Source organism: Neoarius graeffei, chromosome 13 (assembly GCF_027579695.1).
Source record: "Neoarius graeffei isolate fNeoGra1 chromosome 13, fNeoGra1.pri, whole genome shotgun sequence".
Classification (NCBI taxonomy): Eukaryota; Metazoa; Chordata; class Actinopteri; order Siluriformes; family Ariidae; genus Neoarius; species Neoarius graeffei.
Window position 1 is genome coordinate 67,812,114 of NC_083581.1, and position 25,633 is coordinate 67,837,746.

General features: G+C 40.9%; 1 protein-coding gene across 2 annotated transcripts in view; it reads left to right on the forward strand.

Moving 5' to 3' along the window:
• Positions 1-22,676, forward strand: part of ube4b (ubiquitination factor E4B, UFD2 homolog (S. cerevisiae)) — a 60,002-nt gene extending 37,326 nt beyond the window's left edge. For both annotated transcript variants that reach the window (XM_060938397.1, XM_060938396.1), the window contains 13 exons: positions 1,169-1,367; positions 3,865-4,003; positions 4,951-5,050; positions 7,816-7,943; positions 8,032-8,130; positions 8,276-8,511; positions 8,799-8,925; positions 12,146-12,290; positions 12,445-12,579; positions 16,246-16,437; positions 16,536-16,710; positions 17,016-17,162; positions 21,558-22,676. In XM_060938397.1, the coding sequence (XP_060794380.1) occupies positions 1,169-1,367; positions 3,865-4,003; positions 4,951-5,050; positions 7,816-7,943; positions 8,032-8,130; positions 8,276-8,511; positions 8,799-8,925; positions 12,146-12,290; positions 12,445-12,579; positions 16,246-16,437; positions 16,536-16,710; positions 17,016-17,162; positions 21,558-21,625 (1,890 nt within the window). In that variant the 3' untranslated portion in view covers positions 21,626-22,676. The remainder of the gene's footprint in view (positions 1-1,168; positions 1,368-3,864; positions 4,004-4,950; positions 5,051-7,815; positions 7,944-8,031; positions 8,131-8,275; positions 8,512-8,798; positions 8,926-12,145; positions 12,291-12,444; positions 12,580-16,245; positions 16,438-16,535; positions 16,711-17,015; positions 17,163-21,557) is intronic.
• The last annotated feature ends 2,957 nt before the right edge of the window (positions 22,677-25,633 follow it).

Consider the following 25,633-nt stretch of genomic DNA (forward strand, 5'->3'; position numbering starts at 1 on the left):
CCAAACGGAAAATCAACTCACCAAAATTTGTTCATGTCTGAATTTTACTTCTGTCAAAAATAACACAAAAGAGAGTAGTTACCATTGTTCATGACTAATGTGCATTTATTTCAAGACCCGAATATTTTGATACTGTTTTTTTTTTTTTTTTGCACACTTTACAAATTGGCATTTGCTATTCCACGTCCTCCTCGCGATATCCAAAAAAATGCCAGATGACTGACCCCTTACTAGTTCTTTTAGGAACCAATTCGTCCGCTTCCATTTTTAATTTGTCGCAGAAAATGACAGAGCTTACACGGTAGCCTACGCAACACCAGCGATTGCACGAACTGAGTCAGCGCTGTAAACCGAAACTAGGAAATCTTCCCGCAAGTTCTTTTCAGCACCGAGATGTCGCCCGGGATTGGTTGGCGAGTGCATGACGTTATTGGTTTTTTTTTCCCCTTAGGCAGCCTCTCACGTTACTGCCTGAGGGACAGGGAGAAAACCACCGGAAAAGGTTTTAAACAAACACGAAACAAACGCAAGTCAGCAGATGACCATAAAATACTCGATAGTTACGATATAATAATTATATGTATCTCACACAGAATTTTCGGAGATATATCGAGTATATTCGTTATATCGCACAGCCCTAGTCTGAATCTTCACTTCATATATATTTTTTTATTTTCAACTAGCCAGCCGGGCTGCCTAGTGACAGGAATTACCCGCCAAATGACAAATTAAGTCGCCTCGGGCGACCGGACCACCGCGAATTTCGAGCCCTGTATCCATTGTGTTCTGTATTTCTTATCATTTGGTTGGAAGCACAATTCACTCAAGGGTACTTGGTGCTAGAGAGTAACTATCCAATTACTTTACTTTTCAATATTTGTTTGGGAGTTTTTACTTTCACAAATTTCATAATGTCCTTCACTGAGTAATCTCTGTTTTAATCCAAATACATGCCTTTTTCTCTGGAACCAGTTATATTTTCTAACATTCACCGATGATAAATTATTTACTGAGAAATATTTTGACTAGGTGTCTTTTATTGGGTTCCTTGAAATTACTTTTTTGTTTTAACAGTGTGTGTGTGTGTGTGTGTGGTCCCTAGAAAATATGTGACAGACTTATAAATATGTTTTTGTTTTTTTTTTCCTCCCCTGTGCGGGGGCTATAGACAGATGATAAACTAGTGTCCACAGACGGCTTCATGATGAACTTCCTATGGGTGCTGCAGCAGCTGAGTATGAAGATTAAGCTAGAGACGGTGGATCCCCTCTACATCTTCCACCACAAGTGTCGGCTGAACGTGAGCCTCGAGGAGACTCGGCTTAAATCCAGCCTGGAGGAACTGAAGAGTTGGCTTGCAGAGCTGCGTGAGTGCATGTCTAATATATTAGGTTCCATGCGCCTTCTCTTTTATTTAGCTTTTTTTTTCTAATGCAGCTGTTAAAAATGAACATTTTTGGTGATGTGCTCTCGACATTTTGGCAACTGTCAATAAAAAAAATGTGCTTGCGGTAAAAACTATGAGCCTTGATATGAACCATTATCATCTACCTAGTCATTTTGACTTGCTTATTGATCATGTTGCCTGGTAATTCTAAAAGCTTTCACCAAGATTCAAAGGTTCTCGCTTCGCCATTGTTTTAGAGGTTTGACTTTGTAAGGAACACTGAAAGAAAGAGCTGAACTTGTTTGGATTCTCAAAACAGCTAGCTTCAGCTAACTTCCACCAAATTGCTGACTATATATTTAACTTGGGGGCGGCACGGTGGTGTAGTGGTTAGCGCTGTCGCCTCACAGCAAGAAGGTCCTGGGTTTGAACCCCGGGGCCGGCAAGAGCCTTTCTGTGCGGAGTTTGCATGTTATCCCCGTGTCTGCGTGGGTTTCCTCCGGGTGCTCCGGTTTCCCCCACAGTCCAAAGACATGCAGGTTAGGTTAACTGGTGACTCTAAATTGACCGTAGGTGTGAGTGTGAATGGTTGTCTGTGTCTATGTGTCAGCCCTGTGATGACCTGGCGACTTGTCCAGGGTGTACCCTGCCTTTCGCCCGTAGTCAGCTGGGATAGGCTCCAGCTTGCCTGCGACCCTGTAGAAGGATAAAGCGGCTACAGATAATGAGATGAGATGAGATATTTAACTTGGGTGCTTTTTCCCCCCCTTACACAATACATTATACGCTAGTTGGGCCATACTTGCCAGAGGTGGACAGTAACGAAGTACATTTACTTGAGTACTGTACTTAAGTACACTTTTTGAGTACTCATCTCATTCTCATCTCATTATCTCTAGCCGCTTTATCCTGTTCTACAGGGTCGCAGGCAAGCTGGAGCCTATCCTAGCTGACTACGGGCGAAAGGCGGGGTACACCCTGGACAAGTCGCCAGGTCATCACAGGGCTGACACATAGACACAGACAACCATTCACACTCACATTCACACCTACGGTCAATTTAGAGTCACCAGTTAACCTAACCTGCATGTCTTTGGACTGTGGGGGAAACCGGAGCACCCGGAGGAAACCCACGCGGACACGGGGAGAACATGCAAACTCCACACAGAAAGGCCCTCGCCGGCCCCGGGGCTCGAACCCGGACCTTCTTGCTGTGAGGCGACAGCACTAACCACTACACCACCGTGCCGCCAGTATCTGTACTTTATTTGAGTATTATTTTTTTTGGAAACTTATGACTAACTTCACTACATTTGAAAGACAAATATCGTACTTTTCACTCCACTGCATTTCTATCAAGGTTCTCGTTACTCTGAAGCAGCTTGAAAGTGGATTTTTTTTTTCTTTTCTTTTCTAAAAGATGATAGTGTCACCTGGGGAAAAAAAACAGAGACAGCCTGTCAGTAATCACTCGGGTCACGTCACATCCGTAGGCTGTATAAAATCAAGTTCAGTGATTTCTCAGCAGCGTTATTTGAACACAATCAGGTGATGGCAGAATGGAAGGAGGCGGTTCTTCTGGGGAATGCACGCACCCATGGCTTTACCTACAACCCATGTTTCAGTTTTCTGAAAGGATTAAAGATGCGTTTTGTTTTAAATGTTTGCTTTGTTTGCCGAAAATGAACCACAATCATGGGCAACAAAAACTCGCCGTCCAACCTGCGGGAGTGTATTGAAGTATATAAACATTTTATTCCAAGAAAAAGCTTGTAATGAAGTTGTCTGTGCTTTTAGAGTTAGCGATAACGTTGCAAACGTAGCTATGCAGTCTGGTTAGCCAAATGACTTTCTGTGGACTTGCCCGCCAAGTTGCTGTAGCCTTGTCCACGGCTAACGTTTACACGTAGCTAGTTAACGTGGACACTGTTAGTTAGCATGTAAAAACGGAGTTACGCTAACATGAATAACGTTAACTTATCTGAAGTGCTTTCAGAAATATGTTTTAGCATAATCTTGCCAAATAAACAAAATGTAGAAATCGTTCTTTTCTAGTAGCGTTAGCTACCCAATATGATTTCGAGTGTGAAAAGCGTTTGCTAGCATGTCAGGTGGAGTTTCACTGACTAGCTAGCTTAACGTTAAACCACCATGATGGCACAGCTTGCGTTCATTTTGTGAATTCACATTTCTGTCCTTCACTCACTCTCCGGTTTAACGTCCTTGGTGACGGCATTAGGTTTTGTAAGTGTTGTGGCAATAATACAACAATGCGTTGACAGAAAATGTACTTAAGTATTTTTAAAAACAAGTACTTTAACTTAAGTAAAAATTTGACTGTACGACTTTAACTTGTATCGGAGTAACATTTGAACAGTGGGATCTGTACTTTCACTTAAGTAATGAAGTTGGGTACTTTGTCCACCTCTGATACTTGCTGATGTGGTATATCATTATTTGTTTCTATCCTTTCATAGATGGAGACCCTTCCAAGTTCACGGAGCCCAAATTCCCTACAGAATGTTTCTTCCTGACACTTCATGCACACCACCTATCCATCTTGCCTGGATGCCGCCGTTATATTCGTAGATTAAGAGCCATCAGAGATCTGAACAGGTACATGCATGGATACTTGGTAACAATAAGAATAACAGGGGTTTTAAGTCATTAAATTATACTGAATATTAAGTTTTAAGGTTGCGTAGTTTTAAAGCTGTTCTGATTTAAATATCTTGGTGGATTGAACCTGAATGCTTTGCTTTGATCGGTCATTTTTGCTTTTTCCAAACACTGCTTGAATTAAGAGCTTAGATGCTGGTAGTACTGCATTAGTGGCAGTTGTTCCAGTCCCTCGTGTTAAAATACAAACCCCAGACGAGATTGCTCAAATGAGCTCATTTTTCCTGACCGTATTCTCTAATGGTGATGATACACGGGGCAACTTTTTGGGCAATGTTGCCGAGCAATGTTGCTGGGCAATTGCGTTTTGACTCTTTTCTATTGAGATTGGGCAACATTGTTTCTTTCTGAATGGTTTTGATAATCTCTGGCAACTTTTTGAGATAAGCCAATCAGAACGCGAGTATCGAGTCATGTGACCTCCGGTGAGGTTCGGATCAGAAATTTTAAACAAATATGGCGGCCGCTCAGTGTCAGTGGAGTGAAGAGATGGAGAGACTCCTCATCTGTTTTTACGCCGGTAAGTTGTTATTTTAATATTCTATATGGAGGAATTTACCTCACCAAAGCTCTAAAAAACAACAGACAGCTTGATTAAATGGTCACAGCAAAAATTAAGACATCGATTTTTTTTAGCTAACTGTAAACTGCCGTTGCTAACTGTTGTTGCCCATTGTTAGTTGCCCTGAAAAGTTGCCCTGTGTCTCACCTAGTTGCCCGTTGCCAGCAACATTGCTCGGCAACATTGCCCAAAAAGTTGCCCCGTGTATCATCACCATAAGTCGATGGTTCCCCCTACTGTTGGCATCGCATAACACTCAGCAGTGGTAGTATAATGTTTCATGGCTTTACACTGTCTGTGTGTGTGTGTCTGTCTACTGCAGAACCGTAGAGGAGCTGAAAAACAGCGAAAGCCAGTGGAAAGATTCCCCCTTGGCCACTCGTCACAGGGAGATGTTGAAGAGATGCAAAACCCAGCTGAAGGTTTGCTTCTTTGAACCTTCTTTCCACTTTTCTATGCATTTAAAATCGAAAAGAGAAACAAATATATAATATTTTTAGTGAGTAAGTAATTGCGTTATACTTTTTAAAATACGTAGTACTGCGCAAAAGTCTCAGGCACACTTTTTTCCATACAAACTTTTGCTGTAGATTACTGTTTTATGACTTCTACGTTATCGAGTCGGTACAGAAACATTTTCGAGTTCCAAACGTTTGTTTTCCAGCATAAAATTAAATGTTAGAGGGGAAAAAAATGTTTCTCTCTCATCTCATTATCTCTAGCCGCTTTATCCTTCTACAGGGTCGCAGGCAAGCTGGAGCCTATCCCAGCTGACTACGGCCGAAAGGCGGGGTACACCCTGGACAAGTCGCCAGGTCATCACAGGGCTGACACATAGACAACCATTCACACTCACATTCACACCTACGGTCAATTTAGAGTCACCAGTTAACCTAACCTGCATGTCTTTGTACTGTGGGGGAAACCGGAGCACCCGGAGGAAACCCACGCGGACACGAGGAGAACATGCAAACTCCACACAGAAAGGCCCTCGCCGGCCACGGGGCTCGAACCCGGCCCTTCTTGCTGTGAGGCGACAGTGCTAACCACTACACCACCGTGCCGCCCCATGTTTCTATCTGAGCGGCATATTACATAAGAGACCACTTTTCAGATTAAAAAAGAAAACATAACGAAGGCTACTGGGTTTTGGTGCAAAATGAAGAAGCGAGTGTGACAAAGTGTCCAGAAGAACTGTGGCCGGTTCTGTAAGATGCTCAGTAAAACCTACAGCTCGTTTCCTTATCAAACTGCACTCATTGTACCTGAGATGACTTTTTTTTTTAAAGCAAAGGGTCGTCTCACACCAAATATTGACTGTTTCATTTATTATGGCTTACTGTTTATAGTGTACAGTATGTGTGGTTTTATTTATTTATTTATTTATTCATTCATTCATTTAATGTTGAAACATTTTCATTATTATTCAAGCCATTTTTGGACCAAAGCATTTCTTTCCATGTGCCTAAGACTCTTGCACAGTCCTGTAAATTTTACTTTATACTCCTTAGTGAAAAGTTACATTTATGATTTTTACAGGAATTGAAATTTGAAATCCACCAAACGTTATATGACTTTTACACTTTGGCAGATGCTATTATCCAGTGTGACTTAGAAGTGAGGCAGTATACAGTCCAAGCATCGAGCTGTTTGAGGAGCTGATAGCATTACAAGTGAACTAAAGATACTGAACTAAGTATCTACCAACTAACCATGAGCAAGTACAAGATGAGTAGGAAGAACAGCAGAAGCAACATGTACTGGACAATTACTAATAACGATAATGGAGCAACTGTAAGGTGCATTAGGTTTGATTTGTTTTATCAATGTAATAGTGATTTTTATTCAAAAGGTAATCGCACAACAAAGGAGAAACCACTTGGATAGACATATACACGTCTACATAGTCAGGAAAAGGCTTAAGGGCATTTATGCCTGTTCATATTCTCTGAAAAGTATTGTCTTTATGCTGTTGAAGTTTTTGATGGAATTTGCAGAAATGACTTTTTATCATTCATTGACATATTTTGTACCACATTATAGTGGGCTAAGTAGGCAGCGTTTACTAGCAGACTGTGTGAAATGGAGAACAGATCCTGGTGTTAGAAAGAAAGAAGGAAACAAAGACCGATGCGTATTGATCGTTTTCAGGCTCTTACTTCAGTGTTTTGTTAAAATACTGCACTTTAAAGGAACAGTCCACCGTACTTCCATAATGAAATATGCTCTTATCTGAATTGAGACGAGCTGCTCCGTACCTCTCCGAGCTTTGCGCGACCTCCCAGTCAGTCAGACGCGCTGTCACTCCTGTTAGCAATGTAGCTAGGCTCAGCATGGCCAATGGTATTTTTTGGGGCTGTAGTTAGATGCGACCAAACTCTTCTGCGTTTTTCCTGTTTACATAGGTTTATATGACCAGTGATATGAAACAAGTTCAGTTACACAAATTGAAACGTAGCGATTTTCTATGCTATGGAAAGTCCGCACTATAACGACAGGCGTACTAACACCTTCTGCGCGCTTCGGCAGCGCATTGATATCTGAGCTCCGTATCAATGCGCTGCCGAAGCACGCAGAAGGTGTTAGTACACCTGTCATTATAGTGCGGACTTTCCATAGCATAGAAAATCGCTACGTTTCAATTTGTGTAACTGAACTTGTTTCATATCACTGGTCATATAAACCTATGTAAACAGGAAAAACGCAGAAGAGTTTGGTCGCATCTAACTACAGCCCCAAAAAATACCATTGGCCATACTGAGCCTAGCTACATTGCTAACAGGAGTGACAGCGCGTCTGACTGACTGGGAGGTCGCGCAAAGCTCGGAGAGGTACGGAGCAGCTCGTCTCAATTCAGATAAGAGCATATTTCATTATGGAAGTACGGTGGACTGTTCCTTTAATGGCCAATACAAATAAGTTTTATTTGAGTTTCGTGTTCCTGATTAAAAGTGGGTGGTGCTCAGAAAATGTGTAAAGCAAAACTCTGTAAGCTAAGCTGTCTTCCAGCAAGTCTCGAGACAAGGAAGTAGGCAGAATTATAACACCTTGGTGACAACATTCTGATTCCTAGTTCAATGTTAAACTCTTGCAGACATTTTAGTAATAGCAATCGTTTCTTGAAATAAAGGCTTTGTCTGACTGTCGTAAGTGTTCTGTGATTTTTTTTTTTTTTCTGTTTTTATAGAAATTGGTACGTTCCAAGGCTTGTGCTGATGCCGGCTTACTGGATGAGAATCTACTGCGCAGATGTCTCCAGTTCTACAGTACAGTCATTCAGCTCATCATGCGCATCGTAGACCCTGCCTACCCAAAGTCAGTCTCTTCCTTATTTACTGCTCGAGCATGCACTTGACTTGTGATGTTCATCTTACCTGCCTTTATCTGTCCAATAATGTTACAGCGTCACCTTGCCCCTGAATCCTGAGATCCCTAAAAGCTTTGCTGCCCTGCCTGAGTTTTACATTGAGGATGTTGCAGAGTTTATGCTTTTTATTGTGCAGTAAGTCTCTCCTATTACAGAAGTTTATTTGGTGTGATTCAAAGACCAAATTTGGGTTTCCATTGGGTTTCTGAGCCCCGGTTAATAAAATTTCCTTTTGTACCCAGATACTGAATGCTCCGTTTAATTTTCTTTTCTTTGCTAGGTATTCTCCTCAGGTTCTGTATGAGCCATGCACTCAGGACATTGTGACCTTTCTGGTGGTGTTCATCTGTAGTCAGAACTACATCAGAAACCCATACTTGATTGCCAAGCTGGTGGAGGTATTGTTTGTTACTAACCCAGCAGTTCAGCCTCGCACACAACGCTTCTTTGAGATGATCGAGAACCACCCGCTGTCAGTCAATCAGCTAGTCCCTGCCCTCATGAAGTTTTATACAGGTTAGTTGCCTGGGTTTAATTAGCTCTGTCGTTAACATAGGAATTAAAGACTATTTCATGTTAGCTAGGATTTCGCTATACGTTAGAATGGATTATTGACCACAATGACATTTTTACCAAAATCTTGCAAAATCCAATATAAATGACCATATAAACTGTTCATTTCTGAAATGCGAATAAGGGTTTCACAGATAATTATTATTTTTGGTCTGAGGAAAAAATTATTTGTGCTGAATACTGTGTATTGCTTTTAAGTGTGGGGTTTTTTTTCCCTTCTTTTTCTCCAGACGTAGAACATACTGGAGCCACTAGTGAGTTCTATGACAAATTCACCATCCGCTACCATATCAGTACCATTTTTAAGAGCCTTTGGCAAAACATTGGCCATCATGGCACCTTCCTTGAGGAGTTCAAGTGAGTTTTTTATTTTTTTTTTTATTTTTTTATTTCTTAATCTGAATGAATACAGTTACAGTAAATTTGCACTGAGTCATCCGCTGAAATGGGAAAACATGCATGATTTGTTGCAACTGCAGTGTGGGAAATAAGGCCGGACCAGCGACATTGACCGGTAATTTTCGCATTTGTCCGTCTGTATTTCAAAAGCATCGGACTGGGTGGTTGATAAAAAAAATAATTGGAATGTGTCCATCTGTATTTCAAAAGCATCAAACCGGATGGCCCATGAAAAATTGTAAAGCTGTGGGTCTAATCTACTTCTAATTTTCTTCCAAATGTCGTAACACAGCCTGTGATTGGCCGATCGCGGACGTTGTCTAGATGGATGACAAGTCTCCTGTCATCAGCGAGTAGGAGTGCATTCTGGCATGACACCACGCAACACTGTTATCAGCTGGCTAGGTATACTAGTAAAGTTAAAAGAAAATAGACGACTACAGGCTTTGTATCCCGACAAAGGGTCTGTGGCACGCTAAATAAGACTAATAATACACTCAGTATTCACTGTTTTTAATTGTACGATGCAGTTTGAACTAGTGTTTTAGGGTTGACAGTATCTGATTGATCCAGTCAGCTGATTAAGAGTTCAGTTTACATGAAACTTTGCAGTACAGTATTATGTTAAGTGCCAAACTGCCAGTCAATGGTTATGTTATGATTATGTGCATTTTTTTCATTCATAATAAGAATGACTGTCATAGTCATATTCTTTGGAGGATGTGGATTTATATTTTCTAAGTTCTAGTCAAGCAGATTTTAGTCTGACTGCCAAATGATATGACCGTGTCTAGTTTTGAGTCGTTTTAAGTCATTTTGTTCCAAAGTTACTTGGAATCTCGTACTCAGAATTTTAACTGTGTTTTATACTGTGTTTACAATAAGTCTATAAGAAATTTGGTAATTAACAATAAATCTATTCTTACATAATAGTCACTGTTGACATTACGTTTCATGAGTGTTATTATAGTACCTACACTACCGTTCAAAAGTTTGGGGTCACCCAGACAATTTTGTGTTTTCCATGAAAAGTCACACTTTTATTTACCACCATAAGTTGTAAAATGAATAGAAAATATAGTCAAGACATTTTTCTGGCCATTTTGAGCATTTAATCGACCCCACAAATGTGATGCTCCAGAAACTCAATCTGCTCAAAGGAAGGTCAGTTTTATAGCTTCTCTAAAGAGCTCAACTGTTTTCAGCTGTGCTAACATGATTGTACAAGGGTTTTCTAATCATCCATTAGCCTTCTGAGGCAATGAGCAAACACATTGTACCATTAGAACACTGGAGTGAGAGTTGCTGGAAATGGGCCTCTATACACCTATGGAGATATTGCACCAAAAACCAGACATTTGCAGCTAGAATAGTCATTTACCACATTAGCAATGTATAGAGTGGATTTCTGATTAGTTTAAAGTGATCTTCATTGAAAAGAACAGTGCTTTTCTTTCAAAAATAAGGACATTTCAAAGTGACCCCAAACTTTTGAACGGTAGTGTATATATATCCCTACGTTCAGACTGCAACCTAAAACGACCCATATCCGATTTGTTGTGAAATCCGATTTTTTTGTTAGGCCGTTCACATTACCAATTATATGAGACTTGTATGCGATCTCCAATATGAACGGAAAACGACCCAAAAGTGTCCCGCATGCGCAAATTGACACGTAATAAGCACATCTACGTAATACGTAAACAAAAAAAAGCGCACTCTTCAAGTTTGCAAGTAAAGTATGGAGATGAGGCGAGACCTGGCGTTGTGGTTTTTGTGGCGGTGGCGGAACTCGCACAATAATCTGATTAATGTGGGCAGCAGACTAATGAGACCGAAGCTGTCAAATTACTGGAAATTTCCAGAACAATCTTATAATCTTGTAATACAGGATGGTTTAAGTTATAAATCAGTTATAGAAACTGTTTTATTTAATCAGGCTAACAGATCAACATCCAGGTCCCTACCAAATCCACCATTAGCTTGATCAATTCTATAAAAGTCTATTTAAATTCTGAAAACTGTACAAATGTTGTTGTTTTCCACCAAAGAGGCGGGATTAGCCAACGCAGAATAGTGACGTTTGTCTCTTGTTGATGACGTGTAGGTCGCATGAATGCGACCTGTCCGGTCAGACTGCAGTCGCATGTGAAAATAACGGATATGCATCGGAATTAGGACCACATATCCAAGCGGCCTGGGTCGCATGTGAAAAAAATCGGATCTCTGTCGTTCAGATTGTCAATAACAAATCGGATACAGGTCGCATATGGGCAAAAAAATCGGATATGGGTCGTTTCAGGGTGCAGTCTGAACGTAGTCTAAAACCCTTCAGCTTCTGGGGCCCTAAGGTAGGCCCTGGACCCCCGGCTGCATTGTTCCAGGGCTTTGGCCCATCATTTGGACAGGCTGAAATTTGGACGGACGGACAACGTTTTCAGACTTATCTGTCTGGTGACAGTCTGCTTAAAATTCCTCATTGCTCACACTGCAATTGGTATATGTTGTGTATAAAAGAAAACAAGGCATGCAGTCCATGGAAAATGATCAACTATGGGAATTATTTTCCAAAAACATTTTGTTCTGTTACAAATATATATATATTCTGGGAACTGTATGCCCACTGTCTGTCTATATGTTGTGTTAATTTGCTTATCTGTTGATGTCTGTGTGCACTTTTATGTTTAGTTGTGTGTCAATTTTTTTAATACTGCACATTTGGAGTTTGGGGAAACGCAGTTTCAATCCTCTGTGTAATTCTGTTACATGGTCTGATTGACAAAGTTCACTTACATATATCTTTAAAATTTTTCAAAGCTGTTATAATGGATACTCCTTCCATCAATGTACAACATCTACTTACATTAAGCTTTACCATATCAACAGTTTTTTATTTTTCTTTGATAAACAGCATGCTTTTATTATCCGTTTATTATTGGTCTTGGATTACATGAAGCATCTGCCATGCTGTGAATGAGCTGTTATTATAGAAATGATGTATTTAAATGAGCCCATTAATAAAATGTGTGGTATGAATTGCAGCTGGTATTGCTGGCAGAGTTGCTGTTAGAGAAAATTAATCAACACCTTTTGACCAAGAGATTCTTCTTCAAGAATTCAGCAGCACTGTGGTATAAAATAATTTGATTATTTTTTTCCCCCCCTCCTTCCTGGGAAGCTCTGGGAAGCAGTTTGTGCGCTACATTAACATGTTAATCAACGACACAACATTCCTGCTGGATGAGAGCTTGGAATCTCTGAAGCGCATCCATGAGATCCAGGAGGAGATGAAGAACAAGGAGCAGTGGGATCAGCTGCCCAGGGTTAGTGCACAGTAGACTGTGATATTTCGGTGTTGCCCTGAACTAAACTGAACATTCAGTGCAGATTTTCTTTTAGAAAAATGTACAGCTGATGCGTGAATGGAAAGTAATTTCATATTGACCCACACTGATCCATGTGTCCTGTTTGCCTCAGGAGCAGCAGCAGAGTCGCCAGTCCCAGCTGACCCAGGACGAGAGAGTATCTCGCTCCTACCTGGCTTTAGCCACAGAGACTGTGGACATGTTCCACATTCTGACCAAACAAGTCCAGAAACCTTTCCTACGTCCTGTGAGTCCTGTCTCTGTGGTTTTAATACACCTTTGGGCCTGAATGTTCAGTACCAGACAGTCTGGAACAGTTTGGGTGCCGCCTTATAGTGCAATACAGGAAATTAATTTTAGTCATACGTATAAGTCAGGCAACAATATCAAAAACAAAAGAACAGAAGTTGTTCTGGGGTTTCAGGAATGCTTAACAGAGCTATGGGGGTGGCTTAAGTTCCTTTAAGCATGTAGCTTTGGTAAACCGTGAAGGATTAGTGCACATCTGCTGCCCTGTAAATAAACCCCTTGCACTCTGATTCCTGCAGGTATTTATAGTCTTGTGTGAAAGTTGAGCTGCTCTTAGTCATTGGGTGGATTTTGTTTAGAGAGAGTGAGGAAAGAATCCTATTTACACTGATAATTGAGGAATGTAGAGACAAGCTTATATATAAAATAAATAAAATCAGTGTTCTTCACGGGCGCTTTTAAAGCAGCACAGCGCCACATTATTATTCTGGCCCGCCACTCTTCCCGTGGCCCAAAAAAAAAAAACCCTTACTTAATCAGTATACACCAAATAAATCGTCAAGTATTCACTTTATTATAATGTTGGAACGCAGAAGACCATGAAACAAATGCTTCAGGTAGCCCTGTATGCGGCCCCACGATTGCAGTAGAAAAACATCCGGCCGGCTGCATACAGATTGTGACACAGAGCTCTGCAGATTGAGGTCTATCCCTGCGTTACACTACACCGCACCACATTACACTATACTGACATATAGCTGGGCTGCCAACTCTCACACAATGAGCGTGAGACACACGCATTTGATTGTCTTCACACGCTCACACGCCATACCTCCGATTTCTCACGCTAGAAAAAAATCTAGTTTATCTATCTGATCTAGGCTACCCATTGCGTCGCGCCAACCACTTGTGATTGATCAATTACGCCTTACGCACGGCTAAACAGGCAGAGAGGTGTTCCCTTCTGTACACACTCCCCTGTGGTAGGTGGCGCATCTAATGATGCTGCACTCGCCGGAAGTTGGATAATTGCCTACCGTCAATTTAGAGGAAGAGGAGGGAGAAGAAGGTATCCGAGTTGAAGACGGGTGTCTCAGACAGGTATGTGTGGCGTTACTGGCGTAATTATGAACTTATATAAAGTTTCTTAATCGTTTTAGCCTACGTGTGTTGTGAGAATATTTAATGCCATATCGAGAGCTGTGTACTAGGCATGATAAATCATTATAGGCCTACTGCCGTGCCACAGCCTCTATCTTCCCCAACAAGCAGCACGGGAGAGCACCTCCTTGGTTATTAACGCGCATTTTTAGTTTGTTTACTGTATGTTATCATACTTTATGACTTTATTTGAAGCCATACTGGAAATGTTGTAAAATAAAGCAAGTAAGAGATAATATTACAAATGCAAGAAGAGCCATTAGCCACCATACCTATTGTTTATTTACAGGGTATTTATTTTTAATTATTTATGATGTATGTAATTGCTCAGTTAAAGTAAATAAAGCATGGTCACCTGTAGTATCAAAGAACTTGAACTTGTGAATAATTAAAAAAAAAAAGACAGAACAATATACTGAGGAGACAGGGTTTCAAAGAGGGCAAGACAGGTAGAGAATATTTGTCAGATAACAGGCCCTGATGAATGCTCGATTACTAATAAGAAACATAGATAAGAAATAAATTAATAAGAAATATATTAATATAGCTTATTTAAGTATGACCAAAATTTTTAAGCCCAGCTTTGTGTGCACATTCCCACCTATGGCCAAGGTTCAGCTTTTTGTGTTTCAATACTGTTCAAACTTAATCATTTTAATGTTTCTTGTAGCACATGCACATTTTGCTTACCGTTTAAGCATTTTATTTGTTCTTTTGCTGTTGATATTTTTCCCCATGCCAATCTTCTGCTGAACCCAGTGGTGGGGAAAGCCCTTAAATGCATAATGAATAGTCAGTGAGGGACAATCTTATTTTTTGTAACAGTTCAGTTGGTCGGGTTCAATGCCCGAACTGATGATCACATCATCAGTTTTTCTTTGGCTAATCAGACACAAGGTACGCCACCACTCTTGCCAGAGCGGTTGGGGGTTAGGTGCCTTGCTCAAGGGCACTTAAGTCAATCCTGCTAGTCTGGGGAATCGAACCAGCAACCTTTTGGTCCCAAAGCTGTTTCTGTAACCGTTAGGCCATGACTTCCCCATGACTTTTTTTGTAACAGTTATTAAAAACTTAACATTTAGTTTCAATTCAGAAGGTGTTTAGGCTTAGCTGATGAAATATTTTCAAACATGAACTTGCCTTTAAATCTGAAACACAGGTCTATAGGGCTACAGGAACATTGGCAGTCATCTGTAGTTTTCTAGTGTGGGGGCTTTTAAGCCAAAACTTGGTGCTTTTGTTGGCCACAAGCTGAAGGCCTGGCAAGTCAGAGTGTGTAAGAATGTAGGTATGGCACAGCAGGCTACTCCAAAAATCCAACAGAATGCAGGAACATCTACTAAATCCAAAATCTCACCCCCCCCCCTTCATTGTCCATCTCCAGCTGGACGACCCACAAACAAAACACCAGAATGCAGGGGGACAAGTGAATATCAAACTGAATACAAAATTCCCACTTACTGCATGGTGTGCGGAAAAATTTTGCCATCGACACCCCCCCCCCCACCCCCCCCCCAAAAAAAAAAATCACACTCCAAGGAATTTCGAAAAGTTGGCAGCCCTGCATATAGTAATGTTGGAAGCTACAAGCTGCAGCTAGCCAGCAGCTAAATAACTTTGCGGGTGTTTGTGGCGTTATTGTGCAACAGTTACGCTTATCTAATCGTCTTTTCTGACCATACACAGTTACAGTAATCATATAACAGCACACACACACACACACACACACATTAGTTAAGTTCAGGTCTTTTATTTTATGTATCTGTGAGTGTGTAGGTGAGAGCTGCATTTTCCCGTTGCTTCACTGTGTGTGTTTACTGAAAGACTTACGGGTTCCTGGGTCAAAGGACCCGAACTACGGAGGCCGGGGTGGCTTTGTAGTGCCAGTCTCGGGCACTCGCACCAGCTCGTGTACGGATTGTAGTGGTTTCACCCAATTATGTGTATTGTAAAAAATGTATGCATTTATTGTAATTGGGTATTTTGTTTTTGAATTATAGAGATTATTGGTATGCACTTAGATCTGAAATTGTGTAAACGTATGGATGTTGGTAATATAAAGTAATTGGTATCTTCCAGTGGGCACTGTCTGTTATGTAGTAGTCCTGTGATGTGCATGTAATCAGGCGGTGCAAACATAGTGCAATACAGTAATCTGTTTTGTAGACAAAGTATTTTTGTTGTAATAATTACTTAAACTTTTTATTTTATTATTATAACTTATTTGATCTTAAATTTCTGCTGCTACTTTGGGAAACCAGACCCAATAAAACATCTTGTATTAAAAGTTCTATCTTTGGCCGTTGTCCATCAGATGATTATGTACAGTAAGAATGTGTTAATTTTTTGTAAAATGATTTTAACAATGAGTTAGCATTTCCTATCCATTTATTGGCCAGTTTCACTGTCAAAAAAGCCCAAAGTCCATCAGCTTATATATATTAGTGTCCACCAAATTGTATTTTGTTATGATTGCTGAGAGATGTTCTGGTGAATTGTACAGGAACTGGGTCCACGACTGGCTGCCATGCTGAATTATAATCTCCAGCAGCTGTGTGGGCCTAAGTGTCGGGACCTGAAGGTAGAAAACCCAGAGAAATATGGTTTTGAGCCCAAAAAGCTGTTGGACCAGCTTACTGATATCTACCTGCAGCTGGACTGTGCTCGCTTTGCTAAAGCCATTGCTGATGACCAGGTTTGAAGCATATTAGAAAGCTACTTGGAGCTCTGATTTAAGATGACGTGAAGTAAAATCTGTTTTCCCCCTCATTCTCTTTGTTTTGGTATGATCAGAGATCATATAGCAGGGAACTCTTTGAGGAAGTGATTTCTAAAATGAGGAAGGCGGGCATCAAATCTACCATCGCCATCGAGAAGTTTAAGCTGCTGTCGGAGAAGGTCGAGGAGATAGTGGCACGCAACTCTCAGTCTGAGATGGACTACAGTGATGCTCCAGATGAGTTTAAAGGTAAGGTTGAAATCTCAGCCCTCAAACACTGAACTACAGGCTGAACGTAATCTGCTGGTAGAACGCAGGGTACGTACGTACTTTGATTTCCCCTGAGTGCATGCGTTCTGAACATGTTCATATCCTCTGAGATTTCAGCCAAGCATATGTTTGATCCTCACTGATATGCACTCTTCACAAATGCCTAATACATTTCTTATTTCAGAATAGATTTCATATTAATTTATTTTAGTAGTTGTATTGTAACTGGTGTCCCGGCTGCTGCAGAACAGCAAATAACCCTGCATTTTCCTGTTGTGTGTCAGATCCTCTGATGGACACTCTTATGACTGATCCTGTTCAACTGCCTTCTGGGAACATTATGGACCGATCCATCATCCTGCGACACCTTCTAAACTCCCCGACTGACCCCTTCAACAGGCAGCCTCTCACTGAAAGCATGCTGGAGTCAGGTACAAAACGCACACGATTCACAAGCCATGGATTTTCCAGAACTGTTTTGAGCCCTTATTCAGACCTGTCAACATCTGTACACACTTTTCCTACAAGTGGGTGTTATGTTCGGAATTAAAAAAAAAAAATGAAGGTTTGTGCTGTTTATAGGAAAATAATCAACCTCGCTGAAGTTCAAGCGTTTACTTTAAAGTGCATATTCTGGACCAATTTCGTGGGTTTTTTTTGTTTGTTTTTTTATTATATGAAAGTATGTCCCTTTACACACTCATCCAGAAGGGTAATTTTGCACAAGGCCATCTGTCTCCAGCAGAAAAAAATAAAATAACAAAACGCGTCTGGAAAAATCCCAAGAGAGTCTGGAGCCAGATTCGTGACGTCACCTGCGGAAGCGCCAGCAGGCTGCGCGAGCTTTGCACGGTTTCAGTGCACAGCCTGTGTAGACCAAGCGCTCCCATTTCTCTCTCATTGTCCGGTCTTTTGGGAAACGATGAGTACTAATCCCATCAAGATTGGTGTTGCTACACCCTCCTACGCTACATCTGTTAACCATTTTAATAATTACGCGATAACGTTGAAGAAATTTGCAGAAAGCCACCAGGTCGTTTTCTCATAAACAAACCAGCGCTGACGTAGGATTCGGAGGGAGGCGTCCCGCACGCAACGTCACGAAAATCAGTGTTTGCCGGGAAATCCAAATGCCAAGTTTTTTCAGAGGTGGACCAATTCGCCTCAAATGGCTTGATTTCAACTGAATTTTTCTGGTATTGCACAAGGTAAAAAAAATTACACAAAATGTGACAGATATTTGACCAAAGTTTAATATAAAATAGGAGAATTACGTTGATCTTGCTCCTGAATTTACCCGTGATAGGCACTTTAAAAGCACGCCCTGAAGCGTTTGTCCTCTTATACCACAGCAGGTACACAATTAGAATATTTAACTTATTTAAGAATGATACGTCATACTCATTAATCTTTCGTGGTTTTGTATAGTGTTGTGGAACACCCGAGAAGCACGTTAGTTTTTGTTATATCAGCTGTAAGGCCCCGGTCACACCGCCCGAACTTTGCTGGAGCGTTCCTGGAGCGGTGAAAAAAATTCATCACTGCTCGTAACCGTTCACCACCGTTTAACAAAAGTTGGCCCCCGTTAAAGCAACGCCGTATACGCTCGGCCACCGCTGATGTTTCTCGAGGGGCCCTCCTACTGCTCCGAAAGTTTTGAGCTGCACAAAATATTGCGAGCGGTGAGGAGGGGGCAATTTTCCGCCCCGGCAAAGTTCACCCTCGCTCCACAAACGCCCAGTCAAAGTTTGGCACCGCTAGACGCAAGTTCGTGGACGCTTGGGTCCGCTAGGCCAACGCAGAAATCTTGAATGCTGGACCACCGCTGCTTCGCCAGCGTTGCCCGGGCGGCGATTAAACGTTGCACAAACTTCGGTGGAGCGGTTGTAAGCATTTTACGAGCGGACACGGGGTTGCTGGGACGGTGTCGGGCGTTGAAGCAGCTATCCATGGCGGCGATGAACTTTGGTTTGGCGTTGGTATAGAGGTGTCGGAGCGGGACCAGAATTTGGCTATAAATACGGGGAGAAATGGACCAGGAGCTCATTTGGAATCGAGCTGCCGTTGAGTTCAGACCTCATCTATATCGAATTTGCTCAAAGTTACAGTAAAACTGTATCACCATGGATGCTGAGAGACTTGCTATGATTGGTGCTAAACCAACTTTATACCCCCGCCGAGCCAAAGCCCGCATGCGCAGAACGCCGCTATACCAACGCTCGCGTCACCGCTAAACCACCGCTCGCTACCGCTAAACCAACGCTAAAGCAACGCCGGCTTCAGCGGTGCACCGCTAAGCCAACGCCCGTGTTTTTTCGATTTTTTTCCCATTTTGTGCGCGGTGATGAGCGTTGTCGAAATTCGGCCCCCCCTCCCTACCGTTCAAGGAACGCTCCAGCAAAGTTCGGGCGGTGTGGCCGGGGCCTAAACTGATGTTTCCTCAAAGAACGTGCACAGCACAAAGCCCTCCGTCTTGGACTTTACCATGAAGGAAAAACAAAGTTGTAGCTTTGTCTTCTTACAAATTTCAGTACATCAGCAATTACACTTTAAAAAAAAAAAAAATCCATTCGTGAGGAACCATGCAAGTCCTTGTGTTAGCTATGACAGCAGATTTTGTAGTAATATACTGTCCGAGCTGCTGTTATGGGAAATTATTATATATGCAGGACACTTTCTCGATGGAATAAAAACGTGTTCTATTCCCTTCTAGTGGGTTTCATTCTTTTGTTTGATAGCATGCAATATTGTTAGCATATCGCTTATCCTACGTGTATTACGTCACTCTACCCAATGGAGAATGAGAGTTGAATATGGTTTACGATATTACGTGGTTGTCAAGACAACATGACGTCACACATCGGAGATGTAAAACTTCATCACTAGCAAGCGGCTGACAATTCTGTGACATGGCTGCCAGGTTTGCTTTGTTAAATACAGAAGATTTTGAAAGAGAAAGACGTGTTGAACATCCAAAAGGAATGTGTATCAATAATAATAATAATAATAATATTGGCTGGCTTTTTTTCATGGTATATCAGATATATGCCATTCAGCTAGCATGATATTGAACTCCGTCTTCGACTCGTTCTATATCATGCTCGCTGAATGGAATATATCTGATTTACCACTCAATGCCCGCCAATATTATTTAATTAATCAGCAGCATGTGACCGATCAGATGAAAGAATTCAGTAGTGCTGTGGTGTAAGCAAATTTACGTCACCTCTAACTAGGTGCATTTACTGCTTATTGACAACTCGCACCATCTCTCTACTCTGTCTGTGAATATGCAGTGTGATATTCAGGCTGTGAAATTAATTATCATAGTTATCATAATTCCAAAGTGGTAAAATTAGTCTGGCTTCAACAGTATTTTATTCAAACAATCATTTTATTATTCAGTTGACCATGCTTGAACAGTTGCTTTGCTTTTTACATTGTATATTTATACCCCCGTTCCGAAGGAGGTGGGGTATACTGGTTTACCTCGGTCGGTCCGTCCGTATCTCCGTCCGTCCGAAACACCCTTTTTTCTCAGTAACCACAAATCATAGCCACTTGGTACCAAACCTTGGCTTGGGGTTCTATACCGTGTATACTGTTTTCAGGTCTGTCGCACATCAACTTCCTGTTTACCGACAATGTATTTACGAAACATGTGGCGTGGGTTTACAAAATTTTCGTAACACTTTTCTCAGCAGCTACAAATCACAACTGCTTCATGTTTGGTACCGAGCTTCAGCTTGGGGTTCTATACTGTGTATACCGTTTTCAGGTCTGTCACACGTTAACTTCCTGTTTACCGCCCAAATGTATTTACGAAACATTATAGCGTGGATTTACAAAATTTTCCTAACATTTTTCTCAGCAACTACAAATCATAACTGCTTGATATTTGGTACCGAGCTTCAGCTTGGGATCCTATACCGTGTGTGCCGTTTTCAGGTCTGTCGCACATCAACTTCCTGTTTACCAACTGAATGTATTTACAAAACGTAGCGTTGATTTACAAAATTTTCATAACACTTTTCTCAGCAACTACAAATCACAACTGCTTGATATTTGGTACCGAGCTTCAGCTTGGGGTTCTATACCATGTATACCATTTTCAGGTCTGTCACACATTAACTTCCTGTTTACCGCCCAAATGTATTTACGAAACATTATAGCGTGGATTTACAAAATTTTCCTAACGTTTTTCTCAGCAACTGCAAATCATAACTGCTTGATATTTGGTACCGAGTTTCAGCTTGGGATCCTATACCGCGTGTGCCTTTTTCAGGTCTGTCGCACATCAACTTCCAGTTTACCAACTGAATGTATTTACAAAATATGTAGCGTTGATTTACAAAATTTTCGTAACACTTTTCTCAGCAACTACAAATCATAACTGCTTGATATTTGGTACCGAGCTTCAGCTTGGGGTTCTATACCATGTATACCGTTTTCAGGTCTGTCACACATCAACTTCTTGTTTACCAACTGAATGTATTTACAAAACATATAGGGTGGATTTTGACACTATTTCAAGAAGCGAAATGCTATTTCAAAATGACAGTTTACCAGGATGCTATTTGAAATCCCTGGGGAGAGACACGGCCCTTTACTTACTTGTTTCAGGGTTCATTATTTGTTGAAATCAACATTTATAATAAGTGTCCTATTCCTTCAATTGCTTGCGTTCTGATATAAGCGAGAGCGGGGGGGGGATACGTAAGTGAGCAGTAGCTCACGGTTGATCTTGTTTACATTTATGTGTTTATACAGCAACTACTACTTGTTTGAATTTCTAATGTTATTCTTCCTCTTGTTGTCTGCTGCAGTTCCAGAGCTGAAAGAACGTATTCAAGCTTGGATGAGGGAAAAGCAAGGAGGACGCTTTTCTCAGTGAGCTACACTCGCCATCAGTTGTTTTTGCTGCGCCAGAAATCAAGTTTAAGCAGATTGAAGAGAAAAAAAAGACAATATTTGTTATCCTTTTTTTCCCTTTTTCCATCTGAAAGGCTCTTGGTTCTAAATTGAGGCATAATAATAAAGATTAGACTTTTAAAAGGTTTTGCTTATGACTTTGTATATATTACATATTTACCTATATTTAATTGAGTGGATGCATACCAAGACATAGAGAAACCTAAGTTTCAGAGCCTAACTCCAGGGAAATTGTTTGTTCTCAAAAAAAATTATTGTTGCAAATTTAAATTGGTCTACGTTTTTTTTTTTTTTTTAAAGTGATTTGTATTTTGGTGTTAAGAACGAGTTCTTAGTGGTTTTGACAGGAAGGGACAAGGCAGGAAATATTTGCTGAGTCACTCCATTTTGAGTTATGTTGCTATTCCGCAGCCATGCAGCCTATGGGTATGGGCTAAAACATATTGTTCACTGCTATTATGTATTGGTCATAAAACTGACATACTGAGCCCTAGCTATTAATGTATCCTGATGGGAGAAGAAAAAAAAAAGCTTGACGTGAGCATACTAGGTTAGTTTTGGAAAATAAAATATCGATAGATATTGACACGATGGAAGATGATCAGTGGAGTGTCAGTCGATTACAGGAGCTGTACTACAAACATTTTACGTGAATAATTTTGAATAATGCACGAGCTGCCATCCAAGCACTTCATTTAGCAGTTCCATAGTGTTAAAGCTGAAACCTCAGATGAGAAAAGAATGTGAAACAGTTTACAGCATGATCGTGAAGAAAACAATGCCAGTACATTCAATGTCTTTTTTTTTTTCCTTTTTTTTTTTTTTTTTAAAACTTACACAGTTTTATACAATGAATTGATTCATAATTTCCTTCATATTAACCCTGGTTGTTGAGCTTCATCGTGAATTAACTGAGTCATTTTCACGTAAGGTTTAACTGCACAGGAATCCGCTTCCTTTGCTAAACATCTTTTGGACCCAGGACTTCAAACTGTAATAAATGGTAATGCACACATGCTGTTGTTATTGCTTTTGTATCCAAATGATCTGGGGGGGGGGACCATGAAGATGTTCAAATGCATGAAAGTAAATGGAAAAGGTGATTTTCTTGACTGGTTGTACTGATTGGCCTACATTCCACTATCAGTTAATCAAGCAAACCAAAATTACTTTAAGTAACACTACCTTTATTACATTTTAGGGGAGAGTGGGATCGGTTGTAATGCTATCAATCGGTCTAATCAGCAACAAGCTACAATGATGACACTCTGCACATGCTCAAAACCCATGTATACTACTTTGGATGCAGCTTCGTGCTGTGTGGATGTGCACATGGGGGTGTCCCATCCATCCATCCATCCATCCATTATCTATACTGCTTATTCAGGGGCTCAGACAAAGCTGGAGCCAATCTCAGCTGGCTTCGGATGAGATACGGAGTTGCTACGAGGTGAGAGCGCTAACCACTGCACCACCATGCTACCCCCAGGTGTCTCAACTATCATCAATTTTCTGTTGAACACGTATGCATCTCTAAACGCATGCACACTAGGCGTTTATTGAATACCCACCTCACCTATTGGGAGTGGCAAAGGGCGTGGCCTGAAAGTAAGACAATGCACCAAATAAAATAAAAGCAAGACCACAAAAGGCACGCATAGTAGTTTGCAACTTGAAAGAAGAGCAGCTTCTTTAATGCTGATGTTGGAAGAATGAGATGAGGAAGAAGAATATTCTAAAATCATTATAAAACATTCTTCTGTATTTCGCACTGCAGCTACTCTCACGTACTGGACGCCGTATACATGCTCAGTTTTGCACGTGTGCAGTCAATATGCACAGTCCGGGCAGACATGAAATCTGGGAGCTACACGGAGTATGCATATGATGAAATTTGCCTGGACTGCATCTGATGAAGAGTTGGGCCTTCAGTCGCTGTCTGCTTGCAAAGGAACAGCACTTAAATACAGCTCAGAAGAATTTATCATTAAGTTAGATTTTCATATATGGAAGTCATTTTCGTCATCTGGAGTTCATTTTGAATTATGTATTAATTTTGTATGCAGAGGAAACCAAGATAGGCTTGTTTATTTGACTTATCAGTAAGCATGATTTGATAGATGACAGTGACTGATAGTCAATGACGGTAGCTGGTTACCTAGCATATCAGATTTCATGATGGTTGACTGAGTATGAATAGATAGTTTTCACATGACGTCACAGAGTCGGGGATTCCTTAGTGGTGGCCATCTTGGGGGTCCAGGCTACCGTACGGGTGACTGAGCACACATTGTAACGCGCGAGTACAAAGTCTTCAAAAGAACCCAAGCAGGCTATTTAAAGCTAGCAATGGTGCACACCTGTTGTATTCACGGCTGTCGTAATAGGTCAAATGATGAAGTCAAGTGGAGCTTTTATGGAATTCCCACTGTACGGGAGCACGAAGGCGAGCAAACAAACTCAGCATACAAAGGAGAAATCTATGGCTTGTGAGAATCAACCGCAAGGATTATCAGCCTTCCAAACACAGCAAAGTCTGCTCCGATCATTTTATAAGTGGTAAGTTGTTTAAATAAACAATCAATTGTGTTTAAGTTTGTTTTTGGAAACCAAAACATCATGTGAACAATCTCTGGAGAATGCCTAACTGGAACCGCTGAGTGTACGTTTACATTGTAATGTACACTTAATATCGCTCGTTTGTCACGTTTCTATTTGAAACTTGTCACTTCACTCACGCAAGGGTCATTTTTGAAAAACATTTTAGGTCTATTCTGTATGATTTGATTTGTGTTTGGGATGCAAACAGCGCGCCTTTTGGCGGATGCCGCCTGAATCGCGCAGATCCGATTTTTTTTTTTTTAGGGGGGGCGTTGGAGTGTCTGATTATAATTTCAAAGTAAATTCTGTATTAAAATGACTAAATAAGCAAATCCGTTACAGTCCATGAAACAGGAAGTATAAGGATGAGAAAAAAAAAGTTTAAATCGGAAAGCTGCGCACATTTGCGCAGCCCGAGCGGTGTGCAGGACTGCGCATATGTGCGCAGCTTTCCGATTTAAACTGTTTTTTTCTCATCCTTATACTTCCTGTTTCATGGACTGTAACGGATTTGCTTATTAGTAATTTTAATACAGAATTTACTTTGAAATTATAATCAGACACTCCAACGCCCCCCCTAAAAATAAAAAATCGGATCGGCGCGATTCAGCCGTGAAAAAGGCGGCATCCGCCAAAAGGCGCGCTGTGAATATATAAAGTTGTATATATCAGACAGCCTTTAAAGTTTGATGAAGTCAGTTTCAGGCTTTGGAGCAGGCTTTGGCAGTTTCAGGCTTTGGCAGCCCTGCATAGTCACTTGAAAATGCATCTTTGTCCACTTCGTAGGGGTCAATTCCCCCAATCAAGGCCAGTTTGGCTGCATACCGTTGTCGTGAGATGTCGTCTAATGTATCTATATACTTCTGTTTGCTTGATTTTGCCGACATTGATCTTTATTTTAGAAAACTGACTATATAACTTCATAAATTCGTCCGAGATAACGTAGCCGGTAGTGGCGATGGTCCGTTTTGTTTGCGCCCCAAGATGGCAGCTGGGGGGCGTTCCCCGGAATGCCGTGACGTCAGTGAAAACTATCTATAGAATACACTGTAAAAAAAATAGTTGAGAATACTTGAAATTTCAAGGCAACCGTCTGCATTAAGAATTTTATGTTTTGCCAACGATGTGCCCATGATAATCCAAACTATGATAAAACTGTTATCTTTATTAAGAATTCTTAATTAAGTCAATTTTCAATTCCTCATTCTGCCAACATAGATTTCTCTTTTTGCTGAACAGTGGCATTCACAGTAGTGCAAAAAGGCAATTGAGGTTATCACAATTTTTTTTTTTAGATTTTTTTGGGGCTTTTTTCACCTCTATTTGGATAGGACAGCGTAGAGACAGGAAATGAGCGGGGGAGAGAGAG